This window comes from Engraulis encrasicolus, chromosome 19 (assembly GCF_034702125.1).
Source record: "Engraulis encrasicolus isolate BLACKSEA-1 chromosome 19, IST_EnEncr_1.0, whole genome shotgun sequence".
Taxonomy (NCBI): Eukaryota; Metazoa; Chordata; class Actinopteri; order Clupeiformes; family Engraulidae; genus Engraulis; species Engraulis encrasicolus.
Genome location: NC_085875.1, coordinates 6,165,016 through 6,187,515, shown reverse-complemented (window position 1 = coordinate 6,187,515; position 22,500 = coordinate 6,165,016). Strand labels below are relative to the sequence as shown.

General features: G+C 45.0%; 1 protein-coding gene and 1 long non-coding RNA gene across 2 annotated transcripts in view; one reads left to right on the top strand and one right to left on the bottom strand.

Moving 5' to 3' along the window:
- Nucleotides 1-19,670, top strand: part of dlgap2a (discs, large (Drosophila) homolog-associated protein 2a) — a 249,928-nt gene extending 230,258 nt beyond the window's left edge. Inside the window, exons 11-15 of the mRNA XM_063183538.1 lie at nt 2,021-2,332; nt 2,513-2,661; nt 4,365-4,456; nt 18,213-18,383; nt 19,458-19,670. Of these exons, the coding sequence (XP_063039608.1) occupies nt 2,021-2,332; nt 2,513-2,661; nt 4,365-4,456; nt 18,213-18,383; nt 19,458-19,667 (934 nt within the window). The 3' untranslated portion in view covers nt 19,668-19,670. The remainder of the gene's footprint in view (nt 1-2,020; nt 2,333-2,512; nt 2,662-4,364; nt 4,457-18,212; nt 18,384-19,457) is intronic.
- On the bottom strand, nt 13,100-14,844 carry LOC134469978 (uncharacterized). The gene is made up of 5 exons (XR_010039102.1): nt 14,749-14,844; nt 14,514-14,618; nt 14,308-14,369; nt 13,910-13,980; nt 13,100-13,248 (listed from the first exon to the last, which is right to left on the bottom strand). It is a non-coding gene; the product is annotated as an uncharacterized LOC134469978 (long non-coding RNA).
- Nucleotides 19,671-22,500: the final 2,830 nt, after the last annotated feature.

Below are 22,500 nucleotides of genomic sequence, written 5' to 3'. Positions count from 1 at the left end.
CATACATGTGCATCTGTGTGGGTATCAGTGCTTTACACTAACTTTTTCGCTTACCAGCCATTTTGGCTAGTGGTTTTCCTGACTCACTAGCCATTGGGCCTTTTCACTAGCCATAATTTTCTTAACCATCATAGCAGCTTTAATGAATTATATAATAGGCTGTAATAATGTAATGTAGGATAATATAACATAATATAACATAATATAATATAATATAATATAATATAATATAATATAATATAATATAATATAATATAATATAATATAATATAATATAATATAATATAATATAATATAATATAATAACTAGAATTGTTGTGAACTGGTTCAATGTCCATGCATGCATGCATGCTATAAGAACAGATTAACTTATCTGAGAAATGGCATAGCCGTGCAGAAACACCAAGCACAGTGTTGTGGAAGGGCACAAATGTAAGCAACATGAGAGCAAAATATTTCCGTCTTTGATCTGAAGGGCACTTTCGATGCGCGAAGTAGATAGTGCAAAGTCATTGCCAAGCTTCGCATGTCCTCGGTTATGGATGTGGAATAACACCTCTTCTGGAATATTTTCTCATAAAAGTAGGCTATCTACTAGAAGGCACACACATATGCGGCCGGTAACTACAGAAGGAGCTACGACTTCCTTTCATTCCGTTTAATATTGAGTTGTTTAAAATATAAACGGACGCAAAGCAAGATGGGCATGCGAAGGGACATGGGACATGATTTTGTACTGTCTGAAAGGCTACTACTGCGCGTTGTTTAAGCCCCGTTTGACAGTCGGGAACAACGGCACAAGAAACATGGAGGAATATTAAGGTATGAAGACATACAGGCAAATCAGAAAATGATTTAAACCGAACATTATTAATGCCGCATGTGTCCTTGTCTTATCACTGCGCTAATTAGTCTCAAGACTTTCTCAAGACTGAGGTGTTCTCCTCTCGCCTTGGTCATTTTAATGTCCACTACTACTATGCATTGTACTAATTACAGATCCCAAAACAGGTCAGTTGAGATGAACTTCGCTACTTTATTTTCACGTGAAGGTTTTCAGTGGCATTTCCAAACGCGCGCTGATGTGCCGGCAGCTCGCTGCTGCCACTCATATTCGCAAGACTAGCTCTATCAGATTCCTCTTGTGCGTGAGACACAGGTGACACGTGACACAGGTGCTTCATGGGTATTGTAGGCTCGCGAAATCGCATTGCATTGCGTTCGTAGCAAAGACTGTCCGAGGGGAAAAAACTACAAAATGCGGTGCCTCATCATTTAGAATAGTGACGGACCCGCCAGAATGGCTAGTGAACCTTCGATATCTACTAGCCAACGCCGACTTTCACCCGCATTTGGCTACCTGGCGTGTGTTAGTGTTAAGCCCTGGTGGGTATGTACGAGAATAGACTGATAATGTAGCTGCGGATATTCACTGCCGCTCATTAATGCCCTGACTGTATACAGTACATCTGTGCCCTTTGCAGGCAATGAGTCACTTTGAGTGTCCATTCATGTTAACATGTTTATTTGAGTGTCCATTCATGTTAGCATGTTTATTTGCGTCGTGCAGCTGGATGTTAAACACCTCCACTACACTTATGTATTAGTACACACCACATACAAACAACAGACGCACGCACGCACGCACGCAGGCGCACACACACACACACACACACACACACACACACACACACACACACACACACACACACACACACACACACACACACACACACACACACACACACACACACACACACACACACACGGACACAGGTGGGCTGCATCAACCTCTCTCTCTCTCCACTCCGTATGGACATGCACAATATGTATCTTAGTCGGAGCCATCTCTCTCTCTCTCTCTCTCTCTGTCTATCTCTCTCTGTCTATCTCTCTCTGTCTCTCTCTCTCTCTCTCTCTCTGTCTCTCTCTCTCTCTCTCTCTCTCTCTCTCTCTCTCTCTCTCTCTCTCCACCACATATTGACATGTACTGTATGTATCTTGGCCTCCCCACCTGCAGGGGGCAGGGTCGCTTCAAGCGCTCCAACAGCGTGACGGCGGCGGTGCAGGCCGACCTGGGCGACCTGGAGGGCTTCCCCACCACGGAGGACAAGGGCCTGCAGTTCGGCGGCAGCTTCCACCAGCAGCCTCATCACCACCACCGCCACTCGGAACCCAGCACGCCCACGCAGTACGGTGCCGTGCGCACCGTGCGCACCCAGGGCCTCTTCAGCTACCGCGAGGACTACCGCACGCCCACCGAGCCGCCCAGCCCCCAGCGCAGCCCCGAGCCCTGGCTGGAGGCTCCGCCCGCCTTACGGGACGCCGCCTCGTCCCCTTCCCCTGGAGGAGGTGGGGGAGGTGGTGTTGGAGTAGGAGTAGGAGTTGGAGTTGGGGTTGGGGTTGGAGGAGGCGGACTGGGGGTTGTGGGAGGAGGAGGAGGACTGGGTGGCGTTGGTGGTGGTGGGGGAGGAGTAGGAGTAGGCACAGGGGTGCCGGGGATCGTGGTGAGCACTGGGCCGGACTCGGGCCGGGCCTCGCCCTCGTGCCGGCGCGACGGCACCTGGTTCATGACGCTGCTGCACACGGAGACCAAGCGCATGGAGGGCTGGTGCAAGGAGATGGAGACGGAGGCGGAGGAGCACGACCTGTCGGAGGACAGTGAGTATCATGGGGGAGGGGAGCAGGTGTGGGGTGGGGTGGGGGGTGTGTGTGTGTGTGTGTGTGTGTGTGTGTGTGTGTGTGTATGTGTTTGTTAGTGTGTGTGTGTTCGTGTGGGTTTGATGTGTTTGTGTCTTGAGATGTGTGTGTGGAGGGTGGACATGATCTGAGCATGCGTATGTGCGTGTCCGTGTCCGTGTGCGTGTATAAATGTCATTTGAACCGTTGGGAGGAGGAAGGATGTGTGGGTGTGAGCAGTGAGGATGAAGGGTGATGTTGGGGCATATTTTGTTGGGGTTGAGGAGGAAGGGAAGGATGGGACGTGTGTGTGTGTGCGTGCGTGCGTACGTGCGTGCCTGCGTGCGTGCATGTGTGCGCATGTGCAAGTGTGTGCCTGAGTGAGCGTGAGTGTGTGTGTTTGTGCGCGTGCGTGTGTGTGGCTGCGTGTGTGTGTGCGTGTGTGTGTGTGTGATGGGTGTGTGGGCGGTTGTGATGTGATGGACCGGGGCCCTCTAAGAGCAGCTGACTGCTTCTGTTCTCCCTTCCGGCCTCTTCTCTTGGCAGGCCACTTAGTGAGTTAGTACAGTACAGGCTGTGTGTTTGAGGACCTGAATTAAGAGGCGGTGAAATGAAGAGGACGGCTTTCCATTATTGATGATTTTTGGATGTATTATGTGGGTTTGCCCTTTTATGTTTGTATTACTATTTAATGTTTGTGTGTGTGGGTTCTCAACTGCCAACTGATGTGCTGAAGTGCTGACAGAAGTGTGTGTGTGTGTGTGTGTGCGTGTGTGTGTGCGTGTGCGTGTGCGAGTGCGAGTGCGACTGTGTGTGTGTGTGTGTGTGTGTGTGTGTGTGTGTGTGTGTGTGTGTGTGTGTGTGTGTGTGTGTGTGTGTGTGTGTGTGTGTGTGTGTGTGTGTGTGTGTGTGCATATGTGACCTAAGGTGGTACAGTGAGTACAGAAAGTCCGTTTCTGTAAGTAGTTAAGTGTGTCAGGAATTCAGTCTTCTGGTACAGGTGGAGGCGGAGGTTGCTGTTTTTAGTTTCTAATGTAGTTACTGTAGGAATTTGTGAGTGAGTGTACTATACTGAGTGTACAGCACTGTACCAGAGAGAGTAGAGAGAGAGAGAGATTCCATTGGCCCATTGTTTCCGGGTTCTACAATTGCAAGGGGGAGGGGGGGAAATCCCCCTTTAGGCAGACCTAGGCAGACCTAAGGACTGTTCTATTCAATGCTAGGAGCATTATGACATGCCCCTTTTGGTCACGTTTGGAGCCCATAGACACCTATTATGTTGGCATATCTCTATACTTAAAGAATCTCTGACTGTACTGTGGACTGTAACACGTGATGTGGTTGGGGGGTTGGTTCCTGCATGAGTGTGTTTCTTTCTACTGTATATGTGTGAATGTGTGAATGTTCTACTGTATATGTGTGAACTCTACTGAATATGTGTGGGAAAATCTGTTGTTCTGGGCCCAGGGAGAGAGGGGGCCCAGAATTGGCTCTCCATTACACAGCATGTATTGGGAGGGTGGTCCTGTCAGACGAATGTGTCCCGGGCCTGGGCAAAGCTGTCAGTTGCCCTGTGTGTGCATGCATGTGTGTGTGTGTGTGCACGTCTGTGTATCTGTGTGTCTGTTTGTTTGTCTGTGTGTTTGGTATTCATCCTAATCTGTGTGTCATTGTGTGTGCTTTAGTTTTAGGTAAAATCCGGAGTGCGGTGGGCAGTGCTCAGCTCCTCATGTCTCAGAAATTCCAGCAGTTTTACTGGCTGTGTCAGCAAAACCTGGTGAGTACTGTCGCATCCCTGTCTATTCATCCCACTCTCTCTCAGTGTTGCCAGATTGGGCTGTTTCCTGCCCAATTGGGCTGCTTAGGATGGCCGTGTGCGGGTAAAAATGGCATTTAGCAGAAAAACCCGACACATTTTTGCCATAAAAATCAATAGAATTGGGCGGGATTTTGTGCTTCTAGGCGGGTTTTGAGCATTTTTTGGGCTGGAAATCATCAGCTTCATCTGGCAACCCTGCTCTCTCTGGCAACCCACCTGACTCACTCACTGTCTCCCAGCCACCTACTCTATATGGCAACCTACCGGACCAGGGCCATGCATTTTTTTTTTTATTATTTTACTTTTTCTCCACCAGCCAAAATGGATAGTAGATGTTAATCTTACTGACCAAACACACACTCATTAATGGGTCAAAATCGCAAGTGAGTTGGTCTTTTCTAGCCTGGCTCTCACGCAGACCCTTCGTGCATTTCCGCTCAACTTCGTGAGCTCGCACGAGGGTCTGGAAATCTTAGACGAGCCCGAACGGAATCAGAAATATCACAGTCTGTCCAATCGGAATTGTGGGATGGGGTATATACAAGTCAGTGGTTGAAGTGGTACGTGATTCAAAAAAAGCCACGTAAATTCTCCAATCAGGTTCAAGCTGTTTTGAACAGACCCACGCCTTTCCAGAGCTAAGCGATTGACAATGTTCCAGATGGTTGGTAACAACCATCGTGTGAGAACCAGGTTAGGTCTTTTCTACCAGCCAAACTGAAACCACGCATTTGTACCTGACTCACTCACTCACCATCTCCCAGACAGTGACTCTCATTCGTACAATTGCCTCTCCCTCTCTCTATTCCTCTAAATCTCCATTGTTCATCCACTCTCCTTGAAAGCACTCTCTCTCTCTCTCTCTCTCTCTCTCTCTCTCTCTCTCTCTCTCTCTCTCTCTCTCTCTCCCTCCCTAACCCTCTTACTCCATCCCTCTTTCTCCTCTACCTTTGCCTCTTCATCTCCATTCATTTCTAACTCACTCACGGACAACCACACGCACGCACGCACGCATGCACGTACACACACACATACAGACTTTCTATTTCGACCCTTTATTTGTTTTCATATAGACCGCTCCTAATCTCTCTCTCTCTCTCTCTCTCTCTCTCTCTCTCTCTCTCTCTCTCTCTCTCTCAACTCTGCCATTCCCTCTTACAGTATGTCCCCTTCGTTCTCTCTTTCTCTTTCCTCCCTGTGTCCCACTATTCATTCTCTCTCCCTTTCTCTCTCTCTCAGTTTTTCTCAGTTGTTAAAGTATTTAAACCTGACTGAACAACTTTTGCAATTACTACTTGGACTCTGTTCACAGAACTGCTCTTTTGTCAATACCTTGAAAAAGTTTTGCACAACATAGCACACTTTGCAAAGCTCTCTAACTTCACTCTGGAAAACTCTGACCTTGAAAATGTCATCTCATTCTCATTCTTGAAATGTGTCACAAAATGGCATTTTGCATTGTACTCAACATTTGCATCACAAATAAAACACAAATGCCATATGTTAAACACAAGGCAGAATTGGTTAGACTTAATCTTAAATGAGCCAAATATCACCAAAAGCAGCCAATTGTGAGAGTAGTTGTTGAAGGTTGGACAAATGAATACCAATGAGAAACGAAGAAGAATATTAATGTGAGAGGATTGGCAAGGAAAATGTGGCAATACCTCACCATCATTGACCTTGGTTACTTAGAAACAGTTAAATGTTCTTACTATACGTTTACTATACCATGTCCTTATATAGACGCGAGTCAGCCAGACAATGTCCACAGTGCCTACCCAAAGACAGCTACCACAAACGTTATTTGTTGAGCGTGCGTGCCTATGCTTGAAACTTGGTTGGGTGGTATGGGCAAAGATTTTCATTATGGGGACCAAGATAATGCGTTCTTTGTGTTGCAATGCAACAAAGTGGCATACGTTTAGGCTTCTTAAGTGGAGATTTTGTCTAATCTCCTCGCTGAACTCCATTCATTCGGAACCTCTGCTAGTCTCCCAAAGGGCCGTGGCTGCTTAGAACCTTGCATCATATTTAATTCCGGAAGAAACTTCTCATGACCCACTTCCTTGAATCTCTTCCTTATCAACCATCTCTGGTATGGGTGTAATGGTCTAACCCAGTGGTTCCTAACCTTTTTCTCCAGGGAGCCATATTTTTACCATTGTAAGCTTTGGTGACCCAGCGCCCGCTTGAGAGGGAGTCGCGTGATACGCTCTGTTTCCTGCGAAAACTCGTTTTATAGTCATAATTTTGTTCCTCAATTCGTCTTTGTTCAAAAACAGAATAAATGTTTAATGTAGCACTCAAATTATGTTGCTTCTATGCAATTGTCATTTATTCAACATGGGCTACATATAGTATTAAAATGAAACCCCTCAAAATCAAGAGTGCTTTGCGACCCCCCGTGGATCTTTGGTGACCCATAGGTTGGGTCGCGACCCGTAGGTTGGGAACCACTGGTCTAACCAACCCCAAAAGCCAGATGATGCCTGCCCTGGACATCAGGAATACAGTTTTTACAGTATCTATTTTGGTAAAAGTCCATTTATAAGCACTTGCTGTTTTTCTATCTTCAGTAGCTTTAATAGGCAAGGCTGGAATAAAGACACGCAGAAAGAAACAAACAAAAATAAGTCAAGGATTAATATCGATCTGGAGTCCCTTTCCCTAGGGACTGTATTAGTGGCCATAGTCCTTCATTTGTGATGGTATTTATGTTATGTCTTCATGGCAGTCCACGGTCCTGTGTGCTATATATGGAACATAAACCACAATAATTCATTTGTCATGACATTGATGGAGGATCCAGGGAAATCTTCCCTGTACTTTTGCAACCCAATTTCAGTGTTTTTCTCCTCAGCCTAGCCAAATAAGCTATATCTTAAATTGGACCTGTCTGGATTCGTGAAAAATTGAACATGCCTTTTTTTGTTTTTTGGGGTTTTTTTTTGCCCTAGGCAGCAAAAAATGCTTGTTCAGACAGGCTTAAAAATGCATGGGTCATATGGTCTGTGAACATAAACACTTAAATTGAGTTCTCCCTGGCTTTCTCCAGTCGGACTCCAAAGAAAGGCGTTAGAAGTATTACATAACACGTAGGGTCTCAAAGCTTGTGAAAATATCTCTCTCTCTCTCTCTCTCTCTCTCTCTCTCTCTCTCTCTCTCTCTCTCTCTCTCTCTCTCTCTCTCTTTCTCTCTATCTCTCCCCCCCTCTCTCTCTCTATCGCTCCCCTTTTATTCTAGAGAGGCCGCTGTGAAGTGTACTGCTAACACTTTCAAAACATGGATTTCAGTCACTTTTAGGAAGTCACATTGCCAAATAAGAGGCTTAGGGAGTTGCTTAATTATGTTTGCCCTGGGATGTCATCTTTCTCAGTTCTTTCAGAGAAATCCTTGACTATCAACTTTTTCCACCTGTTTGTTTCATAAACTTTCATTTCTTTCATCTCTTTGTTAGATATATCATGGACACACATGCCACTAGACACACGCGTACACACATATACACACATGAACACACTTATGCAAGTGCACACAAGTCGTACACACACACACACACACACACACACACACACACACACACACACACACACACACACACACACACACACACACACACACACACACACACACACACACACACACACACACACACACACACACACACACACTCCACTAACTTGCTCTTTCTTTCTCAGTACGGTATAGTATATGTATTTGAACCCTCCCTTGGTTGCCTGGGGGGATTAAGTCCACTGCTGACAGTGTCGTAGCTTAAGGTTTCCTCCAGCAGTCTTGGGCGTGTCAGCAGAAAGTTTCTTGGCTAAGAGGAAGCGTCAGCTTGTGTCAGAGTCCAGACAGGTCAGAGGTTACTCTGGCTGAGGCGGACTCCGAGGCGCTGGTTGTTTTGAGCAGGGTGGCACTTGCTTGGGTTAGTGTTTTACAGGCTGTTTTGTGCAATAATCCAAATGACCGACACCCAGTGTTTTGTTATTTTTCCCAAGCAGGGCTATAAATTAACCTAGCATCTCTATAAGAGGGTATGTCCATCTGTCGGTGAGTCTGTCGGTCGGTCTGTCCGTCTGAAACGCTTTCTTTCAATTGTAATTCCCTCCTGTGGGAAGGCGGCAGTGCATAGACGGACGCATCTTTGTCCGCCTGTCGGACTTGTTTCACCACTAGCCAATTTGTTAAATCTCACTAGCCACACATACACTCTCTACCAGTAACAGTGGCTAGTAAATTCTCTTTTCTAATAGCGAGTTGGCTGGTGTTAATTTAGAGCCCTGGTCCCAAGCATTACTATTCAGGATTTTTTTTTTTTACCTCAACCTTCAAAAAATGAGCTGTGTGTTGCCATTAGCACAAAAGCAAAGAATACCTCCCCTATCCTCCTCGACATACACTATTCATAGTGAGTTGACTGTCAGACCACTGAATATTAGCTGTCTATCTTCATGACTGTAAAGTCTATACTGCATTCACACCGAACACAGGTGAGTGGACCACTAGAAATGTTTCTACTAATCTATAAATAACATTCTGCTTTGAAGACAAAAAGGAAATGAGTCTTTTCAAGTGACCATGGAAGCCATCCAGTTTTCACTATTCATTGTAGATCAGAGCATAGAGAGCATGTACTCAGTGTGTGTCTGAATGTGTGGTCTGATGGAACACACACACACACACACACACACACACACACACACACACACACACACACACACACACACACACACACACACAAACACAGGGGCGGATCTAGGCATTTTTTTGGGCCCTAGGCGAAATATGAATATGGGGCCCTCAAAAGTCATTATATAGACATAACATTTTGTTTTGGTGCTATTTTAGTGTTTGGTCTCGTTTACAGTATATCTTTGATCACTTTACGTAAGGGACAAATTAAATTAAATTGCCCCCATTAGAATAGCTCATATCTCGGAAAGGGCTGAGCCAAAAAATGCGGCGTCACCGGGTACTGACAAGTCAAGGGTAGCGTGAGCAATACAACAGCACATTGAAATTGGCAGGAGTTGCCCTTTAAGATCAAGCCTGCTTTTTTGATTGTTTACCGCGACTGGTGTGACAGTTGGAGCCCCTATGGCCCTTGGCAATTGCCTAGGTTTGCCTGATGGAAATTCCACCTCTGCACACACACACACACACACACACAAACACACACACACACACACACACACACACACACACACACACACACACACACACACACACTCATCTAAACATGCACCACCATGCGCGACAGAGAGGGCACAGGAGAAGCTCTTTCACTGGCAGTGTGGATGGTGGATGGCGGATGGAGTGGATCCTGGGATAATAGACCCATCAAGGTCTCCGAATTTATTGGACGGCCCCGGCCAAATGATACTCTACTCCTGTATGAATCACGTCACACACACAGCTCAGAGTGGGGTTTTATGCTAATGTGCACTGTTGCCAGTGAGCCGCCCAGCTCCCACTGCCCACTGTGTTAGTGTGTAGCATGGTGGAGTGGTTGCAGAGAACCAGAAGAGCACCTGAGCACAGAACAATGGCAAACAGTGGCTCCATCAGTGTAAATGCCAGTGCAGATATTCTCTTCTCTTCTCTTCTCTTCTCTTCTCTTCTCTTCTCTTCTCCCATTTATTTCCTCTCAGTTCTTCCTTCTCGTTTCCCTTTTGTCTTTTCTCATTTCTCCTTTCTCTATCTTTCTTCTTTTGCCATCCCTCCATCTTCCACCTCTGAGAGGTCATTCCGTTCACTCTTTTCTCTATACCCTCGTCCGTTTGATACCCATTGGTATTCATCGCTAGACCTCTCCTTGCACCTACTCCCCTTTCAGCAAATAGCCCTGAACCTCCTCTTGCTCAGATGGGACGTGATGGTCCTTTGGTAAAGGTTTGTGCGCGTGTGAATGCGAATGCTCCGGAGGGCAAGCGGAGGTACTGCAAGGGGTGCTGCAGAGCAGAGGGGCGAGATGCCTTCCCAAACTTGCTGTCTCTTCCGTTTGAATCGCCCCATCCTCCCGCATTACAGCAACCTTATGTCGTGCTGTGCATCTCAAGCAGTAGATCTTATATACCTGACTGCCCTTACCACTGCTAGTCTCCTCTGTCTGCCAACCTTTCTATCTCTCCGTCTTTCTCTCTCTTTCTTTCTCTCTGTCTGTTTCTCTCTTCTCTGTTCTGCTTCATTCAATCTCTCACTCTCTCTGTCTTTCTCACGTCATATCTTTCCATATCTACCGCATCTCTCCTTGACTCTCTCTCTCTCTCTCTCTCTCTGTCTCCCCTCATCCACCGCCCCCGACCCTTCACTTTATCCCTAATTCGGTGCGACTGTTGTTGATTGTTGGGATATTGTCATGCTTTGCAGCATCGCATCACTACACTGGCCACAGATAAGCTGGAGAAATAATGAGGTGGCAAACAGGCACGCTCGCCCCTCTGCATACCAAAGAGAGGGAGAGAGAGAGAGAGAGAGAGAGAGAGAGAGAGAGAGAGAGAGAGAGAGAGAGAGAGAGAGAGAGAGAGAGAGAGAGAGAGAGAGAGAGAGAGGGTGTTCTGTCGGCAGGGGTGTCGTTCAGGGGGGTAAAGTGTGACCAGAGTCACCAGGGCCCCATGTATATAGGGGGCCCACACACAGTCTGACTTATGTAGATATATGACTTTGGGGGGGGAGGGGTCCATTGGAGCTGATTGTACATAGGGCCCAACATTTGCTGCTACGCCTCTGTCTGTTGGTATGGGATGCGTCGTCAAGATGAGCTACCAATAGATTTTACCAATTTTGCGTTACCTAAACCCAATCCCTCTTCATATGGTAGCCTTAACAGGCACCTCTGCACATCAAAGAGAGAGAGCTGGCCAGGAGAGGCAGAGCTAGTGGTATAGAACTATAGCGAAGATGAGAGGAGGAGAGGGAGCGTAGCGTGATGAGCAAAAGTGGCCTGTTTTATCTGAATTCTACATCTGCCGTGCAAAGTAGGTCTGTCATCTCTCGGAGAGTCTACCTCAAACCCCGGAGACGTCCCTGTTGACGTCGTGTTCTGTCGATGTGGGCTGCTTCATCATACTCATGTCATATCGACTAGAGATGCACCGGATCCTGATTTTTAGGATCCTGCCGGATACCGGATCCACTGCTTAAGATCCTGCCGGATCCGGAAGTACAAAAGGGTTGAAACACATAGCCAACTCGCACACGTGGGCCCTTTTTATTACGTTGGCGCACACTATTTTTAAGACTCATTGGCTTACTGCCACACTGCCTTCAACGGCCGCTTCCAAAGGGCTTTCACTCCATGCAGCGATTGGGGTTGTGAAAGACTGACTGCAGAAGCCTAGGCTACGTAAAAAGTAGAGATGCCCCAGATCCTGATTTTTAGGTAACTGCCGGGTACCGGATCCACTGCTTAAGATCCTGCCCGGATCCGGATAGTCTGAAAAACCCTATTATCCTGCCGGATCCGGAACCGGATCTTGGATCCTGTACATCTCTAATATCGACAAGACACCAGCGAGGAGAGGAAGTGGTAGGGCTAGCACTATAGAGATGAAGAGAGGATGAGCAAGAGAGCACAGCTTTGTGTTACGTTACGTTTTGTCTGACTTCCACATCTCCCATCCAAAGTAGCTCTGTCATCTCTCAACGAGTCTACCTTGAGTTCTGGACTGGAGACGCCCCATTTGACTCCACTGTAAAACATTTGAAGTCAGTTCGACTTCCAAATCCAAGCTCCCGTGCTGCCTTAAGTTTGCATGTTAACTCAACAACAGGCTTATTTTTGTGTCAACTCAGAAATCAAAGTCTAGAAAGTTGATCCAACTACAATATTGTTGTTGTCTCAACATAATGTTCTTAGTCATCAAAGTTGATTGGACTTCGTAGCCATTGTTGGATGAAATTGATAGTGTAAGCTGAATTAAAAAGCCATTACAAATCATTTCAATTTAAGATTGGGAGTTTAAATAACATAATGATAGACATCATGCGATATATGACTTCAATTCCAAATTTATTTTAACTTTTACAGTACATTCAAGACGACTCACAGATTCAAGATCCCCTGCTGCCTTACATTTGTAAGTCAAAAAGTTGTAAGTCAAAAAGTTGATTCAACTACAGAGTTGTTGTTCACGTTCAATGTCCCACATATTAATACATGCACAGACTATTAATACTTTATACCATCAAAATTCATGACAAATCAGCTAGCCAAACAGGTTACGGACGAAATTGTGGGTGCAGTAAGAAAACATTATGTTTTGACTTTTGGTAAGACTGATGGAGGGACAAAGAATTTATGTAGAAAAAAACAAACTGTAGAGAGCTGTGGTCTAATGGTAGGGAGTTAATCTAACAATTGGAAGGTTGCAGATTTGAATCTGTAACCATACATCAGTACCCTCACCCATGACTTCTGGGCCCTTAGGAATCTAATTCAAACATTACTCCTCCAGGGACTATTTTACCAATACGCAGTGTGATGTCATTGAAAAGAGTATAGTACATGATGTAGTCCAAGTCCAAAACACTGTGTGGTCAACAGATCATGTTTTGTGAACACACAAGAGATTCATAGTCTTTTTCTTCACATTGAGCCCAACTAGCCAGTTGGCATGTCCCTTTTGAAATGAATGATGACCTTGTGATGAATGATGATGAAGACTTGTAGCTGGCCTTTGTCTTTGATAAGCAGTCCAACTTGCATCCCTGTCAGCCTCAAGTTGCTCTTCACCATGAACCTGAAAAGATAAAAATAAGAAAAAATAACTTCTTATGTGTGAAACAGCTCTCTCTCGCTCTCTCTCTATATATCTCTCTCTCACACACACACACACACACACGCACAGAGAAACAGGACATCCCGAAACACTTTAAACCACAGTACTGTATGCTTGCATTGTCTTTTTTTCAAAGTGTAAGAAAATGTGCACAGACATGAATTTACAGTTCTGTCTATTCTCAAAAATATGTCTAAGGTTTACACTGTGAGACCGGCAACAGTCCTTGGATGTGAATGCAACCATTGCAAATGAATGAATAATATTACAAATAGACCTGTATGTGGTATAGTGCGTTGCCATTAGTGCCAGGATAAGAGTGGATGTCAGTTTGAAAATAGATGGTGACTAAACAGTCACATGATATTTAATAAACACCTACTTAACGATGTAAAGTGTGTATGCATTACCCCCCCCCCCCCCAAACACACACACACACACACACACACACACACACACACACACACACAGTATATGGGTGGACTATAATTGTTGTTAGAGAAGAGAATGGCGTCAATTCTGGCAACACAGATTCCCTCACCTACTGAATTTGCTTATCCAGGAGTTTTATCTATGTATGGACAAAAAAAATAGGAAAGCATTTGTAAATATGAAGACTTACAGCATACAGGAGGAATCCTCTGGAAAGTGTGGGAGTTGATGTAGAGTTGTGCAGTGGTTTTGGTTTGTGTCCTGCAAAAACAGATGAGTGTAGTTGTAAGAGATTATGATTACCTTGAATCCAAACCTAGGCACTAGAGTAAAACAAGAGTAAAACTGCCATTACGCTCTCTCTCACACATACTCTCTCTCTCTCTCACACACACACACACACACACACACACACACACACACAGAAAATGGGCAATTAACTGTGTTATTGGTCAATAGTATAACAGCATGAATGTTCACCAGAGGTGTCAATCCTGGCATAGGTAGAGACATACCCTACCACAGTTGCCTGTGCATCAGTTACATCCATAAGGGTATAGGACAGTATTTGTAAATATAAAGTCTTACGTCGTCCTGGAGGATTCCTCTGAGTCAATGTAGAGTTGTTGTCCTCTGGTTGGGTCTGTGTCCTGCAAAGACAGGTGAATGTAAATTAATTGTATGTATTACCTTGAATCACAATATCTGTACATAGTGATGGAAAAACACAGCATAGAACATATTGTATACATATTACATTCCATACAGTCTATAGAGTACAGTAGGCTACCAACCTGTTTTCAGTTGCTCTCTAACGCTGAAGAACCTCAAGACAACCCAGAAAGAACGGAAAGGTCCCATGAAGGTCTGGTAACAGTCTTGTGGAACACTGCAGTTAGCTGAAGCAGATAAATAACAGAAAAGAAAAGAATAATATATGAGATGGAGACATAAAAACAACTGTATGGATTACATTGCTCAAGTAACAAAATCCATGATTTGCATGTCATAGTCATTAGACAGATTTACCTGTATTACTCATTAAACAACACACTCCACGGCCTCAATGAGTGGTTCAGAATCCTCACAAATTCCTCTTCTGTGCGAATGTTCCCGTCAACTCCATCGTCAGACCCCATCATCTATTGGTAGAAGCATGCATTTGCACCCTGTAGTTAAAACACATTATTATATGGTTGTGACGTCATCTGTCGAATGCTCCATTCATTTCAACGGGGCTCCCCAACGTTCGGACGTCTGTTATTTTTCGATAACGGACGGGTTGGTCTATAACAGACCGCTGTCAATGGCAACAAGACTTTTCACTGCTAAAGCGACTTTTCAACAAGACTCTAATCAGCTGCTGTGATAGACAGCACCCGCTGTCCTGGCTACCGCTGTCAATGGCAACAAGACGTTCACTGCTAAAGCCACTGGCTTGTATACAAGTCAGTGGCTAAAGCGAATGTTTCATATCACTCCGCAGGGCGTCCGGTCTTTTGTCACTCTAATCAGCTGCTGTGATAGACAACACCTGTTGTCCTGGCTACCTAGCTGTTGCCTAGCGGTGTTCCACAACGGCACTGCTTTGTTTTGCGCAGCAACAATCTTAACATTAAATAGGTCTAAAGAAATGTCCCCGCCATGTGTGAATCATTTAAGTATATCCATATAATAAGCGGGTTAACTTTCGGCAAGTCGGTCGCTTTGTGGAATAGCAGCACTTCAGAGAGAACAAGACCCCTCCGCTCCGCGTCGGGGTCTAAAGATTCTCTCTGTCGTGCTGCTATTCCACGGTAGCGACCTTCTCGCCGAACGTTAACCCTTACATAATTATCTTGTATTACTACGTTTTTACATGATTTTCATCTTGACTAATGTCGTCTACCGATTGTGATACAGCAGCATCGCGCTGAAAACATCGCTTCAAGAGGCATGTTGCCGCAATGGCTAACTGCACCTTTGAAATACAACCAGCAATGTCCTTCAGCAGTAGGCCTACATAAGTTTGACTTCGATTAAAATGAAGTAAATAAACAGCCAAGATTATACACAGACATTTCCTTTTAGGGTAGTCTGAACAAAATTCCACAGGGTGACTTTCTAAATAGTAGTGCTAAAATGCTGCGTAAAAAAGGAGGGGGTCCCCTTTCGCAACGCTGCCGTGTTCGGACACAGCCAAAGAACTAGCATAGCAATCTGACTATTGGCCATTTAGAACGACAAACTCGTGAAATGTGGATAACCTGCCATTTGCAATAAGCAATTACCATTTCGTTAACGACACAAGATTACACCAATAGACTACATTAAACATTTAATATTTTGCAAGCAACATGGCCAGTGTTTTAGGCTACAGTGAGCCCACCACATCAGAGTTTTTTTTAAGGCTATCCTTTGAGCTTCAGTTCAACCGAGAGGCACATGTTACATTATCACTGATTCTGACGATTAAAACTACTTAAACTTACCGGCGAAAGACTGCCTGCGGCTGTGGCTCAATTGCCATGAAGTTTCCTCCTCTTCTTCTTCTTCTTCTTCTTCTTATTTGACTGGCGGTTGACAATGACTTCAGTGTATTACCGCCACCGCTAGACTGGAGTGTGGAACAGCAGTTGCCTTTTCTAAGCAAAACAAAAAAAATTAAATGCGTCTAATCAGACCTGTATCTTTCAAAAAAGTAAACAAAAAGGGTAAAATATTTACATTGCTTCTTTGTAATATATTTTTTAAGCTGAGTGTTGTGTTGTTCGCCTCTAGTTGCTCAATCAACGTCTGTCTCTCTTGCTGGTATTTCCTGCAGTGTAACAGGGCATGCTCTACAGTTTCTGGGCTTTCTATGCAAAATTCACAGTTACCATCAGCATGCCTGTTCATTCTGGCTAGACAGCTGTTCAGCCTGCTGTGCCCCATCCTCAGCCTGGCCAACACCACTTCCTTTTGTCTTGTACCCCCATCTCCAACAACTTTACTGACTTCAGAAGTTTCCTCCTCGAGAGTACGAGTTTCCTAAATCCATTTGACGGTTGATGATGTTGAGGTCCTTCATTCGTAATTCCATTGCCTACAGTGTTCTTCCGCGGTTCAGTGCAGCAGCTGTGATTCCTTATTTTTGCACGAGAATCGAGTTTCTCTGCGTTATTAAGCTATTATTTCTTCAGGGGTGGCTCATTTGACTCAGAGTCAGCAAACAAAAGTTCCAATTTCGTGCATGCGGTTGATGTTGCTTAGCCCCACCTCCACAGTTTCCCGGTTATTTTCATTCAAACCCATGACTTTCTAAACCAAGTTCAATCAAACTATGGCAGTTCAACTCAATGGATTTCTCAGAGTTTAATATTCCCGCCTTCCCCCCTCTTTCTTTTTTTCAACTGCTGACTTGCCAACCTAAGTTCATTCAACACTTCAAATCTGCCATAACTATCAAATAATCCACACAATAGGCATTTGTAAGTTGTATTAGAGGAAAAACTTCCTCAGTAAAGTTAAAGATCAGGGACTTATCAGAGCTCATTGTGTTGAGGAGACCTAGAAAGTGGTTTTAACTAAACAAGGCTGCAATGTTTTACAGTGGGATACAAGCTTTTGTTTTAAAATGAGACGAGGGGGGAGTTTTAATTTTTTGTGGAGCTGTGCCTATCCATCGTTCTCTCCCCCTCTCTCTCTGTCTGTCTTTCTGTTTGTCTTTCTCTCTCTCTCTCTCTCTCTCTCTCTCTCTCTCTCTCTCTCTCTCTCTCTCTCTCTCTCTCTCTCTCTCTCTCTCAGTGTCTTGAATGTGGGTTTCATAGAAAAGAACTTAAGTTACATTTCATCTGTGGGAAAATGACCTTCAGCACTCTGTTCAAACAGTTGGCAGCAGTAGCTGATTTGAATGGCCAATGCTGCTCCAGTCTGGTTCTCATGCTGCTCTCATCATCAAGTGGCAGATGGGGCCACCTAGAGGGAGGACACGGAAGTGCAGAGAGAGTAGAGAGGGGTTTCATAACGTAACACACACACACACACACACACACACACACACACACACACACACACACACACACACACACACACACACACACACACACACACACACACACACACACACACACACACACACACACACACACACACACACACACACACACACACACACACACACACACACACACACACACACACACACACACACACACACACAGACACACACACACCTCTAATTCCATAACTGCTATTTCCTTTTTATTTATATTATACATTATGCATATTTATATTTTATATGTTAAGAAATGTTTGTTATGGAGAAAAGATGACATGTCTTAACACCTGCCTTGGGGGGGCAGGTTTGAGTCCACCATATGGTGACTGTTGGGCAGGTTGGAGTCCAGGCTTGGTCATCATATCCCAATACCGCCATTTCTCCACCTATCTCCTGTCCCCATTATAAAGGGAAGCCGCCCCCTACAAAACTGTTCCCTGTAACTCATTACTTTGCTTGTTTATGCCCCCTCCAGGACCCCAGTGCAATGCCAAGACCCACCTCTCAGGACCTGGCCGGGTTCTGGGACCTCCTGCAGCTCTCCATAGACGACGTTACCTCCAAGTTCGACGAGCTCCAGCGCATCAAGAGCAACAACTGGAGGCTTATCGAGAGCCCGGAGAAGAAGGTGTGTGCTGAAGACTGGGTAAAGAAAAAGAAAACACGCTTTATGGCCACACTTTTTCGTGTTTGTCTGTCTGTGTGTGTCCTGCCCTCTGTGTCTGCTGACTGTCCTGTGCTTTACTGGTGTATTTTTAAAAGAGCAATATTGTTTTGTTCTGTTTTGTTTTTATGTGTGTCATTGCCGTTACTGTGCAGTGGCTGTTGCAAGTGTTCCATCTTGAATTGTTATTTCCCAGGTTATGGCCATTATTGCTGTCTGTTTTTATTTTATCCCTTTTCTTTACCTCACCTGCCGCCTACACCTGTCTCCCTTCCTCTCCACCCCACTTCGCCACTTTATCCCAACCTCCATTCCTCCTCCTCTTTTCCACCATTTTACAAATGAAGTGAGTGAGTGAGTGAGTGAGTGAGTGAGTGAGTGAGTGAGTGAGTGAGTGAGTGAGTGAGTGAGTGAGTGAGTGAATGAATGAATGAATGAATGAATGAATGAATGAATGAATGAATGAATGAATGAATGAATGAATGAATGTGTATTTCACTCCACCTCTTTAGTTGTTACGTTATGGACAGGCAAACAAGCTTGAGTCCCCCTTGAGTCCCACAAGGAAGCTTAAGAAGGAGCCTACAATGCAGTACCTACCTTACCTACCTACCTACTCAAATTACTCTCCCACTCCCCACCCTTCAACCCTTCAACCCTTACGTCGACATTTCTCTTATTTGTCACCTGCATTTGTCTCGCTTCCTTTTCCCTTACCTTACCAGCCTATCTGTGGTTTGTGTGCTATCCCCACTCCCAACCCCTACACCTCTTCAAAACGAGTACACTGACGGCTGAGTCAAATACTTACTGTATCAGATGTAACAATTAGCTTCCATTGTAATCAATGAAACTGACTACACCAGATACGGCACCAAATGGACTAATAAATAGTCCAGTCACATAATGCATCCAGTGTAGGCCTGCTCCTCCTTCCCATTTCTAACATCCCTTTTTTCTCCTCTCTCTCTCTCTCTCTCCCTCCCTCTCTCTCTCTCTCTCTCTCTCTCTCTCTCTCTCTCTCTCTCTCTCTCTCTCTCTCTCTCTCTCTCATAGCAGTTGCCACCTCCTGTACCAAAGAAGCTTGTGCGGGCGAGGAGCGGGGTGACGCGGGAGAAGTCGCTGGACCTGCCCGACCGCCACCGGCAGGAGGCCCGCCGCCGCCTCATGGCCGCCAAGCGCGCCGCCTCCTTCCGCCAGAACTCGGTGTCCGAGCGGGCGGACAGCATCGAGATCTATATCCCAGAGGCCCAGACGCGACTCTGAGATCACAGCCAGACATGGGGGGGGGATTGGGGGGAAGAGAAGAGAGGAAGAGGGGATGGGGTTGGATGGGGATGGGGGATGCTGGGTAGTTTCGGGGTGGAAGAGGTTGTTTGGGAGGACAGCCAGACCAGCAGGAGGATGGATGGCATCTCACACATACACACACATACACACACATGTATCCCCCCATCTGTGGTACTGTGGTCAGCCCTCCCCTTCTGTCACGCCGACCTTCATGCCTTTATTCCAGGCTTCCCACCCTCTCTCTCTCTCTCTCTCTCTCTCTCTCTCTCTCTCTCTCTCTCTCTCTCTCTTTCACAGTTGCCAATCCTCTTCCTCCCTTCCATCCATCCATCCCGTACATTCTGTTAATATGTGCCATCTTCTGGTGTTAGGAGAGAAGTACTCTATGTGCCATAGCTGATAGTTTTTCTTTTTTTCTTTTTCTTTTTGTCAGGAGATGGTCAAACTGTTACATTTTTTGTGGAGATTACTTTTGAGGGGGCGAAAAATAGTCTGTGACTTGTCAGTGTGATGTGGAGGGTTGTTTGGTTGCTTGGACGCTTTCCTCCAGAAACTCCACAGGTGCATCCATTTGGGTCAGCATTCGTGTGGTCCAATTTACCACTAAGTGCAGTTTTGAAATCCACCAGCAACCAACCATGAGGGGGGAACTGCTCTGGGCCCTGTTTTGGTGGGAAAGGCACGACTAAGGTACTCAGAAGTTATGACTGCAGATTCTTGCCAAGATTTTGTGATTAGTTAGGCGGTATAACAAACATCGCAACTCCTGCCCCCACCACTCACTCACTCCATCCCTCGTTAGAGTTTTAGGATTTCGTGTGGTTTGTATGTCGTGAACACAGGGCAAGTTGTGGATATATTCAGTAAAGTGGGGAGAAAACCATTTAAAAGTGCCAACGCTTAAAAAAAATACCTCAATCGTGCATGTCATGTCATAGCTTTAGGCCAGTCGGAGGCAAATCATTCCTTCTGAAATCTCCTTGGCTGCACCCTCTGTAAGCCCTGGGGTTTAAAACTGTTGGGACGGTCCGGCCATATTTTCTCATTAGCCATCATGTGAACAGCCAATGTTTCTGGCGGATAGGATGAGAAAATAGCTGTAGAACACCCAGCAACCTGTGCCATAAATATTTAACTCCAATCTGAAGGAAAACAAGTGGAAGATGTACATTTTAAATGATGTGCTTGAAGCTGAAAACATGTGCCAATATTTTCTTTGTTTTGTACAATTTCATATGCCATTCCATGACTAAGGGTTCACATCATTCTAAGGACAACAATAACAACAACAAGAGGTTTTTGGGTGGTGTTTGCTTAGATAATGAATTCACAAATGTGTAAAAAAAATTGCATTTTGCACTTTTCCTCTTCTCTAATTATACACACGTTCGTATTTCCAAGGGAAATGTATGTACTGAAGTTCACAATGATATTGTTGCAATTGAATTGCAAGGTGTATATGACTTTGTTTGGTTACTGTCCTGCCTCTGAATGTCACCTGAAACACTTGCCTCAAAATCAAGACATAGGACTCAACACACACACAGCATAACCATTTGTGGTCGGTAACTAGGCCTATATGAACACATGTAACAAGACAAGTGCACTATACTCTTCGATGCTGTATGGTACGTGATCCGGGCAGGTTTTTGACAGCGTTGGTTTGGATATCGACCATCTGTAGACACCTCAGTGACAATGCACAATTACTAAAACTAATATTAACACAGCTGAGCTATGTAAAACCTGTAGTTTTTTTGTGGTTCAGTTCCAGGTAGCGTCACTAAATAATCCCACTTTGTAGAGTGTAAACACTGAAAACTGAAAACACAAATGACTATTTCAATGATCGCATCTACATGCACCGAGTATTCTGGTTTAAAACGAGTTCCGAAATGTTCTGTTTATTCGTGTGGAACAGCATTCTACAACCGGAATATTCCCGCAGCAAGAACACATTCGGAATGAATTAAAGAGTTTACACGACTGGTACCATGCGCAGACCAAATACTGACACCATTCTGTTTAAAATCAGAATATTCCTTGCATGTAACGGCACTCATTGAACTGTGGCTGATGTGTTTGCAAGAGTGGAGGTGTGTGCCATCTAACGCCCTGTAAGTGTGCTTAGCAGACCTGGAAGAAAAAAAAACATTCCTCATTTCCTTTAATGCAAAACACGACCATATACACATTTAGAGGAAATCAGCACGTGCGACACAGACAGACACACACATAGACACAGACGTGCGCGCGTGCATGCACACACACACACACACACACACACACACACACACACACACACACACACACACACACACACACACACACACACACACACACACAGTCTGGGCTTTTGTGTTTGCCACTACTACCACTAGCCAGGCACTGCACTGTGATTAGGTAATGCCTAATCCGGAAGTCAGCTGAAGGTTTTGTTTCTCTTTTACACAAAAAGCCATTGTAGGAGTTTGCGTATCGGATTGGGAATCACTGGACTTCACCCAACATGTTCAAATGCTGTAATTTTTTATGCAACAGAAATAGCAGAAATACTAGATCCACCACTGACAGAATTTCAGTGCACACAAGACAGATACAAACTACCCAATAGATGTGTGTGTGTGTGTGTTCTAGTATGTTGGTGTTCCGAAGGAGTGACAACAGGCTAACGATATCTGAAGGTTGTTAGATAGTTGCATACCTAGATAGCTATCGTAGACATATCTGATCCAGGCATGTACGTATTGCGTGTAAGTGTTCGTTATTTTGGGGTTTTTTTGGTTGCTTGTTTTGTGTGCTTCTGTTT